We start from the raw sequence: 18,990 nt of genomic DNA on the forward strand, positions 1-18,990 counted from the left end.
AGCACCCATTTTGTCTGCTGCAGCAGCCATTTTGTGGAGCTGAGTGCCACGTGCCGAAGTAGTGGTGCCTGGCTCGCTGGAACCAGCCCCGTCCATCCAAGACACTTGGTGTTGGATCATAAGGCTTACCCCACACCTCAGGCCGGGGCTTGAAAGGCGTAGAGCCATCAGCAGTACTGCCAGTAGTGCTGCGTGAAGGTGCCCCCTCGGATATGATGCCGGTACTAGGGCGTTGCCCCTCGGGAGTAACCCCGGTACAAGAACCTTGCGGTCCCTCAGAAACGATACCGGAAGGACCCCGAGACCCCTCGGCCGCAAGGCCGGTAGCTGGACTAGCCTCGGTACGTTTGCTGGTACTAAAGCCCGACAGGCCCCTCCCGGTCGGGCAGTTCTTCGGAAAGGAGTCACCCTTGCGGGTTGCGATGGTGAATAGAGGCCTTACTTTAGGCCTCGAATGAAGTTTGACAATGTCCTTTAGGTCCTTAAGAGGTGATGTCTGGAAGAGCTCTCTACACCTAGCTAGCCTGTTCTTCAGTGCACGAGGTGTCAAGGCGTTGCACGCTGAGCAACCTTCCCAGCCGTGGTCGGGGCCAAGGCAGCGAAGGCAAAGGGCGTAGGCTCTGATGTGGGGAAGAGCCCCTGACAGGCTGGGCACCTGCTGAAGCCCGTCGAAGTCAACATGCGCTAGGGAGGAGCGTGGCATCGGAGGACCGGTATCTTGAAGAAAAAGAAAAGACAAGATAGAATATCCGGGGAAGAGCGCATGGTATTACATGGTCAAAGCTAAACCCAGGAGCGCTGGTGAAATCGGCCCGTTCCTGTTGAGGCGGAAAACGGGACTAGAGGAGTGGCTCTGTTGGGCAGAGTCAGGCGAGCGCATGCTCCCAGGGCCGCGTCCCTGCGCGCCTATAAATTTAAATAGGAAGAAGGTTTTTCAGTTGAAGGTTCCGTCTCCCGTTCCTCGCGAGGGACGCCCATACAGTACCGAGGAAAGGGGACGGGACATAAGAGTAAGGGGATGCCATGTAGACCCTCAGCACTCCACATAAGGTGGGATGTTCAGATCTCACAATAGAAAAAGATAGGGAGGATAAAAATATCCCCCTGCTCTTGGGAACATGTGTTTCCCATAAGGGAAATAACAGAACATAAAAAGGAAAGTCCAAAGGGCTCCCAGTAACAATAAACAGAGGGCTGTGTGCTGCAAATGTTAATGACCAATGCCACACAACATGGAGGAAAGCATGACTCCAAGAAAAAGGTATAAAAAGAAATATAAAAAGTTCCCATAAATAGAGTAAAAGGATGAGCGAGTGTGGAAAAAGGTTCCAACTCACTCAGGAGAACTGACCAAAATTAATCCAGTAGTCCAGAAAAAATGGCTGGGGGACTCGCATTTGAAGGGGATTACACATACAAATGGAAAATCTATCTAACACTATTGAATATGATGTCAATTCTGTACAACAAATTGTATTTGAGATGCCGAGCGAACAGTTCAATATTAATAAAGGTGTACCAGAGAACCTTCTACTGAAAAAAACATTGTCTGAACATGCTCCATTTTGACTTGAAATGCAACTATCTATTGCACTGGGTGAGAACTGGAACGATGTAGTATATTCTGCTGTTTCCTGTGTGTGCACAACCTTTCATGCTTGCAAGCCTACCCCCTGGCATAACCAACCCCTGTGAAAAACGCTTGAATAAAAAGACAAGTGATAGAATCCTCTTAAATGTATAAAAGGAAAAAATAAAGAAAATGTGTGTTTTGCTTACATTCCATTTCAGGACTAATTGACCACAAGATACAACATTGTTCATCCAGAAGCTCGGTTTCATTTGCGAAAATAGACCTCATCAGATGTTTTTTGTTTTCTTACATTAAACCCATTGTGCCTTTGCTGAAGACGGACACTGGGTCACAGAATTATACCATGCTATGGCTGGCACGGAGTGAACCGGCTGTCCTGGCAGAGCACACTGTGGAAGAAAGCTCTTTTTTTCAATTTCATTATTGTTCAAGTATTTAGTTGTCTGGCTCTCAACATTTTTTAACACAAAATTACATAAAGAATATATGAGATACCATTCAAATTGAGAGCCAATTTTGGAAGGTTAAGTGCTCCTATTAATGCATCTGTACACCTCCCATGGACCAGCCTTAACGCCTTCCCTCAAACATAACTGAGAAATGTAGAGCTGTTCAGTTTAACCATCAGTGATTGGCAATTCCTTAAAAAATACATTCCATTTTTAACTGTCTTTATGCCATTATAAATAGCTGGAAATTCATCCATTTCTTGAGAGTGACTAATAGCAGAGGAAGTCACTTCTGCAGTCACAAACTGTTTTTGCCATAAGTTGGAGTCTAGGTAAATGCTCTTAAACTAAACGGGCTAAATGAACAAATTACTTATCTACGGGTAAGGTTTTCTGATGATTTTGTTCTCCCTCCCACAGATACCTCATCTTTGATTTTCTGTGTCCAGCGCCGGCGGTCTTCAGACATATTCTTGCAATCAGGGGACGCAGCATAGCTCAGCTTCGGCATACCTGGTGGCTTTGCACACCTCTGCGCCAAACATGATATTGTGGCAAGAATGTATGGATCAGCCATACCCCATTACCTCAGTGCCACCTTATCTTCCAGCATCCAGCAGTAGTAAGGATACAGGCACGTTGAAATGATTAGGGGCCCTCTTTTTTCAGGTTTGGGATTAGGGAGCAGTGCCATGCTCTGATCACAGTTCCTTAAGCTTTGCAGCTGGACGACCCAGGCACCCTGAGAAGCAGACCACCAGAGCTCCCATGACAACAGGAGACCCCAGGATCACCAAGGAACGATGGAAGCAAGCAGCAGCAAAGAATGCTGCAATGAGGCGACAGCCGGTGATGTACATGGTGAGAACAAAGATACTGCTCAAGCCATACCACTCTTAGTGGTAGAGAACAACAGCTGCAGGAGGACAGGTCTTGGGCCAGAATCTGGCGACATGTGAGGTTCCAATCCAAAACTCAGAACATGGACCAATACACTCAAGAAGCTCTGGGTGAAGCTGGTCAGCCCAGAGGATGGTTATGGGATACTTCCAAAGGCTCCAAGGGGCAGGATCTTTTTGCAGATTTCCAGACAGATAGGTCCCATCACCCCAAGGGTTGAAGCACCAATGATGCTCTTCATGAGATTGATCCAGAAAGACAAGGTGGAACTTGGCAGGAGGCAATGATGGTTGTCTTCAAAGGTTGTCAAGTCTTCAGCGGGCCACAACTCTGATCCAAAAGACTATATGAAGAAAGGTTGAAGGAATCCTTTTATCCCAAATTCGAGCTAGGGATGCCCCCAGCTCACCAATGGTAAGGATTTGGACCAAACTGGAAAGGGATGAACAGCCTTTAGCACTACATCTGCTAAGCAACATACATACCCCTGGCCTGAGTGTGGATTGGGATTAGACCGTCCTAACCCCCACATCCAGCCAGATGTTCACACTGCTGCTTTGCCAAGGAAAACCGAGATTTTTCCCTAGAAAGAGCTTACCTGTATGTGGCATTTCCAGGAATTCAAATGGCAGTTAGAAGGCCAAAAGACAAGAAGTCCAAAGAACAAGGCAGAAAATGTGTGGCAGAGCCATTTTGGGGATTGTGAGGGGTCAGTAGTGAGAGGCTGATACAAAGAGATACTTCTCCCAACATAAGTCATTTTATTAACAGAAAAAGGGGTTTGGATGAAGGTATAACTTTCCCTATACTAACGTGAATGTCCCCTCCTATGAAATGAAAACTAAAGCAGGATGACCTTGTGTCCAAACTTAATCTGACCCTCACACTAACATATACAAGCAGACAGTGCAAGGTAAATGTTTCAAAGTTCAACTTAGTAGAAAAGTGGAACAACTCAAACATATAACTTCAACAAAAACACTTCTTGTATCCCGGGTTGGCTCCCTTCCGCTAGATTATTTCAGATAAATTATTCACAATGTTCTTGTACCAAGATCAGTCTCTTAAACGCCTTACAAATGTCTCTTCCACCTAATACTTTCATCAGGATGACAAAACAAGTGTTTTCATAACGCTGGTTCGAATAAGGCAAGGAAAAGTTTTTACTACTTTTCAGGATGGCAAATGTCTTTCACAACAGTGATTAAAATATGACAAACGGCATGTGTTTTTAAAGCTTCTGGTTGACAAAATGTTCAATTGAAACAAGAACTTAATATGATCAATTCTCTTTTTAAAACACCAATTCAATGTAAGTTTCCGGGTGCACTCTCTGGCAGGAAACTTCAAACTTAAATGGAAAAAACTCTTGATATCATTGTTTACTGTCCTGCTAGGAATATCCCCATTTTGGTTAGGAATATCCACCTTTTGGTTCACTTAGATCCCCCGGTATACTCTCCTGCCACTTATCTCTTTCCAAAAACCTTTGTCTACCCGATACCCTTATCAGGCTTCTCTGCAACATTCACTCTTTACTTAGATATTCTTACAGTTTCACCTCTCCGGTAGCACAACCTTTGTTGACTTCAGTTTGCACTTGCACCAAACTTCCCTACCACTGGCAGCCCTTATATGAGGGTTTGTTCAAGCTCCTTCTGTCAACCCTTCTTATAATGTCTCTTGGCAATTGCTTGTTCCAGGTTCCACCCAACTGGCATCTCATGTCAGGAGAATTATACAAATTGTGCCTCTTTATTTCTCTTAGAATCTCTCTTGGCAATGATGGTTGCAGGTTTCGCCCAACTGATATTTCATGTCAGTAGAATTGCACCATATCCGGCTTTTCCATTCAATTATATTTGGTTGGTATTCAAAAATACTTTCACAATGCTGTTTAGCATGTTTGCACATCACGGGGCCTCCATTCGATGTGAAGCTGACTCACCAGTTCACCATGCGGTGTCTGATATGCGCTTGCGAGGGGGCCAGCTTCCCCTTCTGGACAGTGTCTGTGTGTTAGCTCACCTCGCCTTCGCTGCCAAGATCTGCGCAGCTCCGTAGGACCGAGTCTCCACTTCTAGCCCTGCTGCGTGCCATCTGCACTCTCACTCCTGGAATTTTCTTCCGGTCCTGAGCGACACCAACCTTATTCTTGTGGGCTTGTTCTCCACACAGCCCTCCATAGGTCTTCCTCTGTCACCGGTCACGCTTCCCACTCGGCACACTCTACAGCATTACTTTGCTCACTTTCTTCGTTCTTCTCATTCCTGGTGTTCTCCTTGTTGCTACCTTTTCCAAAGCTGATCAGGGGATTTAAATTTCCTGTGTAATTGACTGAGTTGACAACAACTAGACTGAATATTGTTTTCAAAGTCACATTTCCTCCACATGAACTCCTTGGGCCTCCACCTCGTCACAGTACTTAGAGCTTTCTGGGACTTGGAGTTCCAATGGGTTTCAAATGATTTTGGATCACATTGTTGAACAGTTGTGTTTGAAATACAATCATTAAAGAAATCAGATGTTTTATAACAATATGCAATCAAAAAAAATCTGGCATTAGGACTTCCTCCTCAGAGAAAGGGGGAGAATACTGCATCCCTCCCATTGGAGCCAGCATTTCTCCCCGGTCTTCATCTCTTCCCCATGATCCTCCCACATGATACCACCCGCAGGGTCAGGATTTGGTAGCGGCTGCCTTTCCCTGGCCATGCGGGAGGGGACCAACACCGGGGAATCAGTGTTGACTCTGCAGGATTCATCACAGTATACATACTCAAAATGTCGTAATCTGGTAAAATGCAAAAGGTACACGTGAGATAAAACAAAACCCATGTTAGAAACATATACGCTGCCTCGAGCCAGTCTGGAGTATATCAAAAAATGTTACTAAAAGAAAAAGGGAAAGGAAAACAAAGTATCCCTGTAGCACTTCACATGAATGCTGCATCAAAACAACAAGGAATCTTGAAGGAGATAGTGCCCCCAAAATAAATCAGCTAAGCAAGGGAAGTAAAGCAAAATGGCTTCACTTCCCTCCAACAGCCAGGAACAAACTCCTAGCAGAATGTCGGTGGTGGGAGGGTTGCATTCAAGGAGCGAAAGATGAATAAACAAAATCTTACCTAACAGGGATGTAGAGGGAATAACCTATAAGGTTGAAAATAGTACTAGTGATCCAGTGCAGCCCGTAAAAGGTCTTGTGTGTATTAGAAGGATGGGGCAAGCTGTCCCCACCTCCAGAAGTGGCAAATATGCAAGTGAGCAGGGAGATTATGTCCACTTTGGAGTAAAGAAAAGGACAGCCATGGCTCGGATATGGGTCCCTGGAGACATAACAGAGGTAAATAGTTGACTGTGTAGGGTATGCAATGGCACAACAACGGCATAGGAGCTATAAGGGACTTTATGAAAAAAGGGACCCTGTTGTCATTTGAGTTGAGGGAGAAGTTTTAAATGCAGGTTCATGGCTTTTATAAATGTCTCCAACTATGACATGCCCTACTATCACAATTTGTGGGAAAAGTTAGAGTTGCTGGACAAAGTCATTTTGGAGGAGAATTGATGGAAGAGTGGGTTATGAAGAAACCAAGCTCTTCTCTTTATAGTAGATCAAAAATGTTGAGAGCCGTTCCCTTGAGAAGCTCAGAGGCAAGTAGGAACATAAAGTGGAACTATTACAAAATGAAGACTGGAGGGAAGCATTAATAGGTCCCTGGAAGGTTGAGATATCCAGTACATTTAGGTTGATTTAATTCACAATTCTACACAAAGTGTACCATTCTGGGAGACTTGCACATAAAATTGGTTGGGGCCTCGTACCCAAGTAACTCAGTTGTGTTAAAGAACAGACTCCTATTACCATCTATTGTGGTAGTGCCCGGAAGAAATAGCGACCAAAAAAGATGTTTTCCATGAAAGAAGTCTTAGAGGACAATTGCAATGATGCAAATGGAGAAGCCATAAGGTACCGGGTTCAGGTCCTATGCCAGCACCATGAAAGGAGTCCGGGGGGAGATGTTAGTCAGGCCTTTAAAAAGGGGAATCAAGAAATATAGCACTAGTTCTGGCGTGCGCTTGAAAACAGATAGCGCCGCTAAATAGCCCTTGATTGTAGCCATCTGAAGGCCCGGTCTTGCCAGAGGAAGCAGAAAAGACAACACCTTTGAGATGTCCCCTAAAAAGGGTTCCACGCCCTGCACTCTGCCCCAGCTGCACATTTGTTTCCAACGGCAGTGGTATAGAACCTTAGTTGCTGGTCTTCTGGACGAAAGCAATACGTCGATCCCTGTAAATGAACCTTTCAGAAGTCAGACGTCTAGGTTGAGCGTGTGTATGCTCGGGTGAAGACCCAGAGAGAGAACGTCTAGCCTCCGGAGAAGACGATGTGGAGGACAGATGGCCATATCCAGAAGATCGGGGTACCACGTCCTCCTGGCCAAGTATGGGGCAATCAGGATCATGGCCGCTCTGTACCTTTTCAACCACCTGATCACTTGGGGAATGACAGGAATCAATGGGAACGCAAACAGGAGCTGGAAGTTCCAGTCCACCACCAATGCGTCCCCCAGTGCCCTACTCGAGGGAAATTCCTTGGAGCATGAAAGTGTGCACTTCCAGTTCATACTGGACATGAACAAATCCACTGGAGGGGTTCCCCAGAGGCAAAGATCTCTAGAATTTCTTCCTGGTAAATCTCCCACTCAAGGGAGACCAGGCCCTGCCTGCTCAGGGCATCTGCCATCGTATTCTCCTTCCCAGCAAGGTGAATTGCTGCCAGGGAGATCTTGTTCTGGAACACCCACAGCTGCCTCGCCCCTCTGCACATGGGGATGGAACATATACCGCCTCTCTTGTTGGTGTAATGCATGGCCACTGTGTTGTCCGTCATGATCAGGGCAGTGTTCCCCTGTATGGAGGGCAAAAAGGCCTCAGCGCCGGTCTGATTGCTCTCAGCTCCAAAAGACTTACATGGAGTTTTGCTCACCATTAGCTCAGTCAGGTGAGCGCTCCAGCCTCTCAGAGACGCGTCCGTTACTACGGGCGCCTCTGCCCATGGTTGCCAAAATGTTTTGGGAAATAATGAAGATTAAGAAAAGATGGCTGTTGTGGTTTCCAGCAACCGGAGAGCCTGCTGTGTAACTGGTGCAACCCTTCCTTCCAATCGACCTGTGGGTCCCAAATGCAATTAGTCCTACAAAGAGGCTGATGAGATCCACTACTCTCAAGAGGACCTGCATTTTGAGCCATCCCACGACGTGCTGCGACCTTGCTGGGCTGCACACCACCAATACCCTGGGACCTCGAGCCTGAATGCCATGCATTGTCTCCTGATGTCCAAATCCACCCAAAACCTTGATGACCTCCTGCTCGAACTCCAGAGAGACAATTAGAATCCCTGACGTCTCCTCACCAGTGTACAGAACCGAGAGTGTGAAGAGAATCAGATGAGCGATATTCGTTCTTCATCTGGCTGCAGTAAAAAGGCGCCAAATCCAAAGAGCTGCAAGAATCCTTGAAGAAACCTTTGCTGGAAGCCTCCTCTGATGATTGCTTGACTGCTGCTGCAAGCTCCCATCCAGTGTCTAGTTTCTTTGTCTCCAGACCAAGAATCCAGGGACCGGGTCCTCTGATGCTGCATCCTGAAGGCATCCACCCAGAGGCTCTTTTTTTCTTTATTTATTATTTATTTGTTTTTGGTTTTAACAAGAAAACCTTTACAAAAATAGAAAATTACGATGGCAGTTGTTTACCAAATTAAAATACAACTAAAGAATAAAAACAGTGACTAATATTTACCTTCAGTCTTGTATGCACCCTGTGAGGCTGACTGGGTGATTCGTGTGGTTGGGAGTTTGCTCATAACCACTTGCCAAGGCCTAATGCTGGAACAAATACAGGGAGCCTTCTGTGAAGTCCCTGAACACTAACTATGAAGCTAATTCTTACTTGCTTAAGGAGATATCCTTTGGAACTTTGACTTTCCTGCAACTGAAACCTATCCTAACTTGCCTATAGCGGACACCTAGACCACTAAGTCCCTCTTCTGCCTTTGAGAAAAATCATGTTATAGACTTTATAAGATTAGGATTCTGTCTTGAAAGTATAACAAGTGTGAAATTACTTACTTGCTAAAGAGGTTAGTGTGGAAACTGGATCTCTGTGAACGTTGAAGTTACCAAGTGTCATGAAGTTTATGCTTACCGTTGACTACCATTCTGCCCCTCGAAAATGTTTTGCATTAATATTCTTCTTAGAGGATGTGGAAGTTATACTGATGAAATATCTAGCCCACTGAAGCTACGAGGCAAATCACCAACAGAATATTCTCATGGAAAATGAGATAGATATGTGAACTTGATTGGAAAGTGAACTTTTTAAAAACATTTTTTAACATATCATAATGGATGGAGGCGTTTATCCATTTTAAAAGTTGCAATTAACTAAATGAAATAAAAATATATTTTTTTTAAAAAAGTGTACAAGTTGCTTTACTAACTTTGAATGTTGTTTCCCCCGTCTAAAAAGTAATAAGTATTGGTACGGTTTTATTATTCTTAACTGAATGAGTGCAACAGCTTACAAATAGGGTTTACCTACCTTGAATAACAGATGGTCATTCTTAAAGTTTACCCTTGGGTTTTGCTTTCTATGGTCTGCTTTATACAGATCTAAAACAATCTGAGTCAATACAGTGTTTCTTTGGACCATATGTATGCTACAATGTGTTTGTACCAAGCTACAGCCCTCTCTCCCTCCTAAGATAAGGATGGCTGTTCGGTCTACGCTACCAAATTTTCTCAGGTGGTACAGTCTTATACCAAGAGTGGAGTTTTGAACTGCCTCCGATATGGTTTCATGAAGCCCTTAGTTGGACTTTAGAAAAACTGTCCCTAACACTTATCAGTTGTATTTTCCATAAATGTAGCCTTGCTAGAAAAATAGGAAGCATGTACGAATTGCCAAACTACCAATTAAGTATTCACCCATTAGAAATCATCACCAACTAAACAATTTTGTGTGTTTGCAGATTGCTTTGTCATCATTAACTGACCACTGTTTTATTCTGGATTAAATACAAAACAACTTCCAGGTTGGTACATAAATGGGATAGGGCTGACATTTAAGATCATTCCATTAGACACAAATGCTGCATAAAATGCTTACTTTTGAAGGCCGGGTACACAGGAATCAGGTTTGTTATCAGTAGGGCATCATACTTTGCTTCTGCAGATGAACTTAATTCTACAAAAAATATATGAAGGTGAAATTGTAGAAATTAAATATCAAACAAAGAAAACATATTTGAGATCATGCAGTTAGGTTTTCTGGGTAATTAAAGCTAGCTTCGGTTCCAAAGTGGGAAAAAGGTTCAGAAGGAAATTCATCAGGTAAAATCTGAAAATTAATATAAACGATATCATCTTATTTCTTCCATCGAAGGCCTTCAGTCTGACAAATATGAAACCCCAAAATGTAAAAATATGCATTAAAAAATACTGCTTAATGTATACTTCACATTATCATTACTGTAAGTTCTAAATGTCAGGTTTGAAATTTTTTATGTCAGTTGTGATTTAACACATATGCATTTCACTTTCTACCTCTCTCCCAAAGATCCCAGCCCCACTGTGTCCTCTCCAGTCACGTGCTTTGTTAAGAAAGTTCTCATTTTGCAACTTTCCCTCCATAGTTCCTTTGGAACCCCTTTCTTTTTGCTCTGTTTTTAAGGGACATAAAGCCTTAAGCTTCCCTTCCCTTTTGCTCATTGTTATAGGGAAACTGATCCGTCCTACAAACTATCAGTACTGGGAAACTATGTTTCCTTATTGAATTCTTGTACTTTTTAACATTGCACACTGCACCCCACAGTGCAGTGGGGATACTTTTGTATCATTTTAGCTTTTTATACTTGGGATTTCTGGTTACTTTTATATGCACTGTGGCATGATGGAGTAAGGAGGGGTGGGAATGTTCACAATAATATTTATATAATAATGAAAAAGGCCCATCTTTCCCTATCCCTAAAAGGTTTTCCCAAACTAAAGAATAACTTGGGTGCTCATCGTCAGGGTGGTTGTGAAACTCAAAGTGTTCGTCTTCTGTTCAAACTAACCTACTCTTATTTATTTATAGGCTTGTAGAGCGCTGGTGGCCCGCAGGCAGGCACTCTAGCCCTACCAGCAGCGAAAGACATTAACATAAACAGCACCATGAGAATGACTTCCTTCTCCTGGTTCAATGGGATCAGCCATAGGGGCTTCTATTAGTGTTTGATATTTGATAATAGTTCAACTTCTGCACTTGTAGAGAATAAAAGGAGAATTACTCCTTTCTCATGGTCCAACAAGTCAGCTGACCAACTTGGTCAGCCTCCAGGCTGCTGTTTGGTAACCTTTTGCCTTTGTTTCCAATTCAACAATTACGTGGAAAACCAGGAGAATGACTACCTTCTCCTAGTTCAGTTGGTTCAGCCATTGGCTATCTTTGGATAACTTCCTGCGGCAGTTTTTATCAGCTTTGCACTTTTTCCCAGTCTTCACTTAGGGCTTGCTTAAAGGTCAAACACTCCTTTTGTTTCCAATACACAGTTATTTCTGGTCTTTCTTTCCCCTCCTCTTGTCAGTGAAAACAAGGGGAACTGCTCCCATTGTGTCCTTGGTTCCTTCTAACACTCTGACAAAGGACACTGTTCTTGTGGCACTCTTTAGCCATAGTGTCCTTCTTGAGGATAGAGTGTTGAGGGAGACTACTCCGGATATGTTCTTCTCTTTCAGTCTCTTTGACACAATAACAGAGACAAGGAAGATCACTTGTGATGTAATCTCCACACTTGGTACTTTTAGCACAACTCTAGAAATGAGGGAGAATACTTCTGTGGCTTTCTTTCCATTCAGCACCTTTCCCCAATCCCCTACCGGGTGTCCCATGATCCCCACTACCTCTTCTTTGTTGGGCCCATGTCACCAGTTCTTCCTGGGGTATTGGGTCAATGTATTTTCATTGAACGTTCTCCTTGCTTCTCTTTTCGCTCCCCACTGCTGTGCTTTAGCTCTGCAGGGCCTATGGCCTGGCTGTGCTGGTGCAGTTAAAGGACCGCTCAGTCTACCTCTTCGAGGTCACTCCACCATCTGTCAGTTCCAAGCTTCGATTCAGGCCTGCTCTGCGTCAGACTGCAAAGGACTCCTGAAAACAGCTGTTGGCATCCTCCCAACTGGAGGTTTTCTTCTCTGGGCTAGCTTCTTGCTTCCAGGTTTGAAATTCCCAGGTCAGCCAGTCTTCCCACCTGCTTCGCCTCTCAATGAGTCCTTTCTCCATTTTAAGCTCATACAGCTGGGTAATCCCCAGTGGAGTGTCAGTCTTTTTTTGTGTCTATTGTGTATTCTTCAAGCCTCCTCTGGGCCACCTCTTCCCAGCATCTTCTGTACTTGGCAAAGGAGTAGTTGGTATAACTCCATCAATCATCTTCTTCACAGATGCAAGATGACTTGAGGGCACACTATGTTGATTTTAGTCTGATTTTAGTGGTATCAATATTTAAAGGAAGAAATGGAGTATTGCAATAACATACAGTAGTACTTTCAGATTTTTTTCTCAGTATACTTTATGGGTTTCATGGTCTCATGGACATTCCTTCACGGAACAGGAGTCCTTGTCCCAGTGAGGGGAGTTTCTCCCTGTGAGGTCCCGCTTTCCACCACCCCAAGGGGGAATGTTGAGTAGCAGGCTCACCTCGCTAGCTACCCCCTGACATGTCACAGTGGGTAAAGACAAGCTGGTGGCAGCAGATACATTTTCATCAATCCATTTTTTATCAATCTTTCCTGGCAGAAATAAGCCAGGAAACTAGTGGAAGATGGGCAGTCTGCACCATTGCAAGTTTTTTTGTTTCGAATTACTGTACAGTAACACTCACTGAAAATCAAAAAGATGCAGTTTTCATGACGTAGACTACCATTAAATGCATCGTCCAATGCATTTCGGATAACAAATATCTATCTTCCGGGACATGTTTATATGTGAAACATTTTACAGGTAAATTGAAAAAATTAATAAAAAGATAATGTTTCATTATTCTTTCAAATGTAGACTTGCTTCCAGCTCAGATTTCGGATAAGAGGAGGACGTCTGAAGTCATTTCTTGAATTCGTTGGAGCCAAGAATCCCTGGAAGAAACAGACAGATGGCGATCTGAAGACGACTCCTTCACTGGCCCGGCATCCCTTCCTCTGTCCGGCCTGGTGAAGCCCTCCTGTTTGACTAAGACTGAGCGGTGCTCCAGCCCTTGGACTAGTGGGACCAGCTAGCCTTCACACCTTCTCGATGATCCTGCCCTCCGGAGCCTTCAGAAGTGTCCCTGGAATGCCTGGCGTGTCTGACCAGCTCTCTCATGGGCTACCTCGCAAGAAGCACCACCTGGAACTTGGGTGGTCACCAGCTTGTGCCACAAGTAGCCTTCTCCTTGAATTTCAGCATCCCAGCATCAAGTGATCCTGTCCTGGAGCAGCTTCTTTGACCACGACTGGAAGGATGCCTGTAGTCACCTGTGTATGGAGGCAGTTGCTGGAATGTATCTTCTGGATGCCAATATCGCCCTGTTTTCTCTTGGCTTTGAAGTCTACAAATACTCCGACTCGGCTCATAAAACACCCAATGGAACTGAGGTCCCATACACCCACAAAGCCATAAGCAAGGACGCGTGGGGGAGTATGCCGGAGCCCATGGATCAGAGTGTCATCAACGTTCAAGCACCCCCCCTTGTTCATCAACTCAGAAGGCACTCTTGGATGGAACCAAACAGAACAAACTGGGTAATTCTTGCCACGAACAAATACTGGAGGTCTCTGAGAGGGAGCTACAAAAAGAGAATATACGAATCACTATACTCTGTAACGCCGAACAAGATGGAGCAAGTGTTTCTAGTAACAAATCCTTCAGCCCTAGTGGCGGTAAGCATGAGTGGTAATGGTTATCTGCAGCCTTGTGCAGCAAAAATCCCCAATAATGCCGGAATGAGGACCCTGAAGCTCGGTGTAGATTGGCTTCGTGGAACACCCGTGGCTTCTCACACCTGTTCAATTCAAACTGGCTTGCAGCAATCGACATCGCTTGTCTCCAGGAAACATGGTTACGAGAAACCCCAGTAATGGATGACTTTGAGGTGGCCTTAAACCCTGCTCTAAAATCTTTAAAAGGACGCCCGATGTCGGGCTTGGCCACCATGGTTAGGAAATCCTCAGGCTGGAGAATTGTGAGTTCGACCAATTACTCCCCTTTCATCCAAGCAACGCTAATGTCAAAACTAAAACACGAAGGGTCACCCATGGACAAGGTGTGTGTTGTAAACCTGTACTGGCACCACACGAATGCTGGGAAACAGATTTTCATCGATCAAATTATGGAAATAGTTGATGAACTGCTGGAAACAAATCGCTGGCCGAACATTCTCATCTGTGGTGATTTAAACATCGACCTTTTTAAACCATCAGGCCCGGAAAAAACTTCTTTGGCCAAGTCGTGGTCGGAGGAATTGACCCTTAGAAACGTACAACTTCTAAACGGTAACACTTGTGACGATATGCCGCCAGCCCCCACGTGGCATCGTGATGGGCAAAGGTCAACAATTGATTATGTATTTGTATCAGAAGCCCTACATCCTCGGATAACCTCGCTGAAAATTATTGAAAAGACAGAAAGCGACCATAACATGCTAATAACTGAATTTACAACTACGACAAAACAGGAATCTGAGCTATGGCCCCATCAACTCCAGGTAGTTTCCAATGGAGTAAGATTGAGCTTCGAAACACAGGATGTGGAACATCTGGTAAATCTCTACTGCAAGACCTGCCCAAACGTCGACTATGATCATCTTCTGACACACTATAAGCCCAAGCAAGCGGGCTTTGAAAATATGGCCTTTGTACGCCAACACTGCTTTGACCGGGAATTGCTGACACAAAAGCGTCGTATGCGTCAAGACATCCGAAGGCTGAAGTGTTCAAAGGGCTCAACTTACTTACGCGACGAAGGCGATTAAGCAGAGATACAAAAACTGGCTAAAAGCTCATAAGCATGTAATGGCCCAAAACGACGCAGAACAGATGTTGATGGTATTAAAAAATAAGAACTCTAGAGACTTTTGGAGGTTTATGAACAATCAGCACGCCCCCCAAAAAGCCATTCAAGGTTGCATGGTGTCTGAATCTGATTGGATAAGTCACTTCGAAGGTTTATATAAAGCACCTGTTTCAACCGACGGCCCTGTTATACTAACACCGAAATCTTGGGCCTTGTCTTTTTCAAAAGATGAAATAGTGACCATCATCAAAAAAGCAAAAAATTCACGGGCACCTGGTCCAGATGGCCTGACAAATTTCACTATAAAACAACATCCAGAGCAATGGGCAGAGTTCTGTATAACGTTGTTTAATAGAGTAAATTTAAGTGGCCAGACGCCTAAATCCTGGAAGACCGCGATAGTGGTACCTATATTTAAAAAAGGCGACAGAGCAAACCCAAAGAACTATCGTCCAATTGCTCTATTAGACGTCCTGGATAAGATCTACGCCACGATGCTCCAACAAAAACTCGTAGCCTGGTCACAAACTTCGAACCACGTGGATAAGCGCCAATCAGGTTTCGTGAAGCAGGTGGGATGCTCGCTGAATTTACTCCTGCTAAATATTATCAAAATGGAAGCGATAAAGTCTAACACGAAGGTCTATCTAGCTTTTATAGACTTTTCATATGCTTTCGACACCATCAATAGAGAGATCCTGTGGGAAAAACTGAAGAGTTGAGGATGCCCGTCAGATCTATTAGCGGCAATTAGAGAACTCCACACAAACACCTCTATTCGTGTAAGGCTGGATCAATTAGGGCAATTATCCAAAGCAATAAACACCTTCAAAGGAGTCAAACAGGGGTGTCCGTTAGCTGCAGTACTATTTGGCCTTTTCATATCGGACATAGGCGAAGAAATCGGAGTAACAAAATCATTTCCGCCGAAAGTGGCCAAATCACACTTAAATTGGCTACTATATGCTGAGGATTTGATCATCCTTGACCGGACGCATATTGGGCTGCAAAGAAAGATAAATGCAGTTCGACAGTACGTTATTTCTAATCAACTACTGATCAACACGAAAAAATGTGAAATACTGGTCCTGCAAAACCTAAAAGGCTGCTGGGTGGCGCGGAAACGCACCCCAAACTGGACGCTAGGCCACAAACCGTTGCAAATATCTGCCAGTGTTAAATACCTGGGAATGATCATAAGTTCTTCAATAACGGATGGACCGTGGCAAGCTGACATAAGTAGAAAATGCAAACAACTAGCTAACCAGGCACTAATTATCCACAAAAGATATGGAAAATTCTCGTTAAAACCTGTGCTGGCCTTCTACCATCAGAAGGTAATCCCTGTACTGACATACGGGCTGAAAATGCTCTTGGTTGTTCTTATGAAATTTGGGACTCTTTAGAGAACTGCTTTTGGTCCAAAGTGTTAACACTCCCGAAAGGCGTGAAGACTGCCTGTATAAGATATGAACTGTCGATAATATCGATTCATGCCAGGATCTGCTGGAGTCTACTAAACCTGTACCGTAAAACATGTTCTAGAGCACAAATTCCTCAATTTGACATCTTCTATGATGGTTCAGTTGGTAACTCCAATGTCATCACAATGTGGGCAAACAGGCGCGAAGAGTTACTACAGAATTTCGACATCAAGAGCGAATTGCTCCATGAAAATCCAGATGGGGCAAAGCTTAAAATCTGGCGCATCGACTGGGAGCTTAAATGCACAAAGAGAGCGATAACCAAATCGATGTGTGATGTGCCACTGGAAGCACGTGCCCTTAATACCCAGCAGTGTTACATTACCCTGTTTCCAGATCCACAAGCAAAAAGGCTGTTCTTACTGTTCAGGCTAAATCTGTTCAAAACTACTGAACGTCTTCACTTATGGAAGAACAATGAGCACCTAAAACCCAAATGTCGATTTTGTTTGTTAGCCAAAGAGTCACTAAAACACTTAGTGCTATTTTGCCCTAAGCTGAAATCTGAAAGATCAATCCACCTGGGCCAATGGAGTGTAATCCATCCATCCTTTTGTGCCGATGACTGGTGGAACCAGATGTACCAAGGAACCGACTTGAAACTGATACTTCCATTAACACGTTTTTTGGAGCAAATTGAAAAATGTCTGATGTGGCACCATTAGGTGAATCAAATTAGTAAAACCTGTACAATAACTCTGTGACTGGAACTCGCACAAAAGGATAATACTGATGATGGTTTGTTTGTATGTCTAAGTGTTGTGTTGTTTGTACATATGTTGTCACTTTTAAAGGTTTGAAAAAAAACCAATAAAATAAAAAAAATTTTTAAAAAGAATTTATCTTTTTCCAACCTGTGAAGTGTCCAGAGGAGGTTGGAATCAGTGTGTCTTACGTTTCTTCAACGCTAGAGGTTGCATCTTGCACTCTGGAAGAATCCTTGAACCCGCAACTCCTGGGCATCCCTCATCGCAACAAAGGGCGGAAAATTGAGCCCCCAGTAACCCGCAGATTATCCAATGACATCTGGGAAAATCGGTTTTCGGGGGGTAAGTAAAGAACAAGTTACTTACCTGAAACTCTTATTCTTCAGCATGGGTCTTGCATGGATTCACACGCTCATGAATATTCCCTGTCAGGCTGGGAATCCTCAGTAAAAAGAAAGAAGTTTAGCTTTAAACTTAAAACTGCTCGTCTCCTCTATAGCCTATCAGTGTCCTTTGGGTCATAATGCCCCCAGCCAATGACACTCGTCCTCCTAAGCTCCACCCCTGGTGGCCATCTTCAGATTTAGTAGCACACGCGTTACAGGTAAGTAACTTGTTCCTTCTCCAGCATGGGGTCCTAGGTGGTGGCAAGGCTCACAGAAGCAATACACTTACCCCTGGTACAGACTCCCCTCAAACAGGTTGCATAGCACTGGTTGGCCGACCCGAGACTCCTGCCTGGAATCCCTGTCGACAGTAGCATTTTGTAAAGGCATAGGTAGACCTCCACGTAGCAGCCCTACAGATGTCAAGTAGGAGAACACCAGAGAGAAACGCTGTTGTTGCTGCAATGAACTGGTGGAGTGGGCTCCTCGCCGGCCTGGAAGCAGTCTCTTGGTCAGACAATAACCATGCATCATATAGCCGGAGAGCCACCTGGATATGGAAGTCTTACACAGGACCTTCCTGTGTCCCAGAGATCCAAAATTGACAAAAAGCTGAGACATTTACGAAATTCTTTAGTGCATGATATATATGATATTTATAACGCGCCTTTACACAAGTGTTTCTAGGCGCTACAAGGCAAGCGAGGGAAGACCAGACAAACTATCCTACCAGGCCTTGCGTCATTCGTATTGTGCAAGTGGGACAACGAAAAGTGCAGGGGGGAAGGGAGACTGCAGGGGAGGCGGAAGTGCGGTCACGGCCATATGGCTCCGAGTAATTACAGTCAGGGTAGTGCAGCTCTGGGTAAGTGCAAGAAGGCAGGGGGGCTGTAGGAGTTGCAGTTACAGCCCCTAAATGAGCGGTAAGCCAGGAGGCAATGCAAGGATGACTGGTCATGGAGAGGCCTGGTACCCAGAGAGGCTCTGAGGGTACCAAGCAACTAGTCAGGGCAGCAGGCATGTAGGTTAGCAAGGAAGCGAGAGAGAGAAGGCAAAGGAGAAAAGAAAGATCTTGAGCAGCTTCTGTAATTTCAGGTGGTCCGGCTCAATTTTGAGAGGGGCGCGGAGGGAGGCACCTGCAGAGGAGAGAGATCTACCCCAACTCTCTGCTTGGAGAAGTATATGGCCCTCAGAGTTAGAGGTAGCTGAGTGAGGGGCTCTATAAGGAAGGTATTTATCCAATGCTCTCCGTCTAAATTGAGGGCCCCGACCGCAGAAAGCCTTGTGGACGATGCAGAGGGCATTGAACTTACTCCTTGCAGCCACTGGGAGCCAGTAGAGAGATTTTAGGGCTGGAGAGATGCGGTCCTTGGGCTTGAGGCCAAG

The 18,990-nt window shown here is 44.5% G+C and overlaps 1 protein-coding gene across 4 annotated transcripts in view; it reads right to left on the reverse strand.

Moving 5' to 3' along the window:
- ENPP2 (ectonucleotide pyrophosphatase/phosphodiesterase 2) overlaps positions 1-18,990 on the reverse strand; it is a 1,757,842-nt gene that overhangs the window by 90,850 nt on the left and 1,648,002 nt on the right. For all 4 annotated transcript variants that reach the window (XM_069621550.1, XM_069621549.1, XM_069621547.1 and 1 more), the window contains one exon: positions 10,114-10,191. In XM_069621550.1, coding sequence (XP_069477651.1) covers positions 10,114-10,191 — 78 coding nt within the window. The remainder of the gene's footprint in view (positions 1-10,113; positions 10,192-18,990) is intronic.

The sequence above is a fragment of the Ambystoma mexicanum genome, chromosome 5q (assembly GCF_040938575.1).
Source record: "Ambystoma mexicanum isolate Mex_15411 chromosome 5q, UKY_AmexF1_1, whole genome shotgun sequence".
Classification (NCBI taxonomy): domain Eukaryota; kingdom Metazoa; phylum Chordata; class Amphibia; order Caudata; family Ambystomatidae; genus Ambystoma; species Ambystoma mexicanum.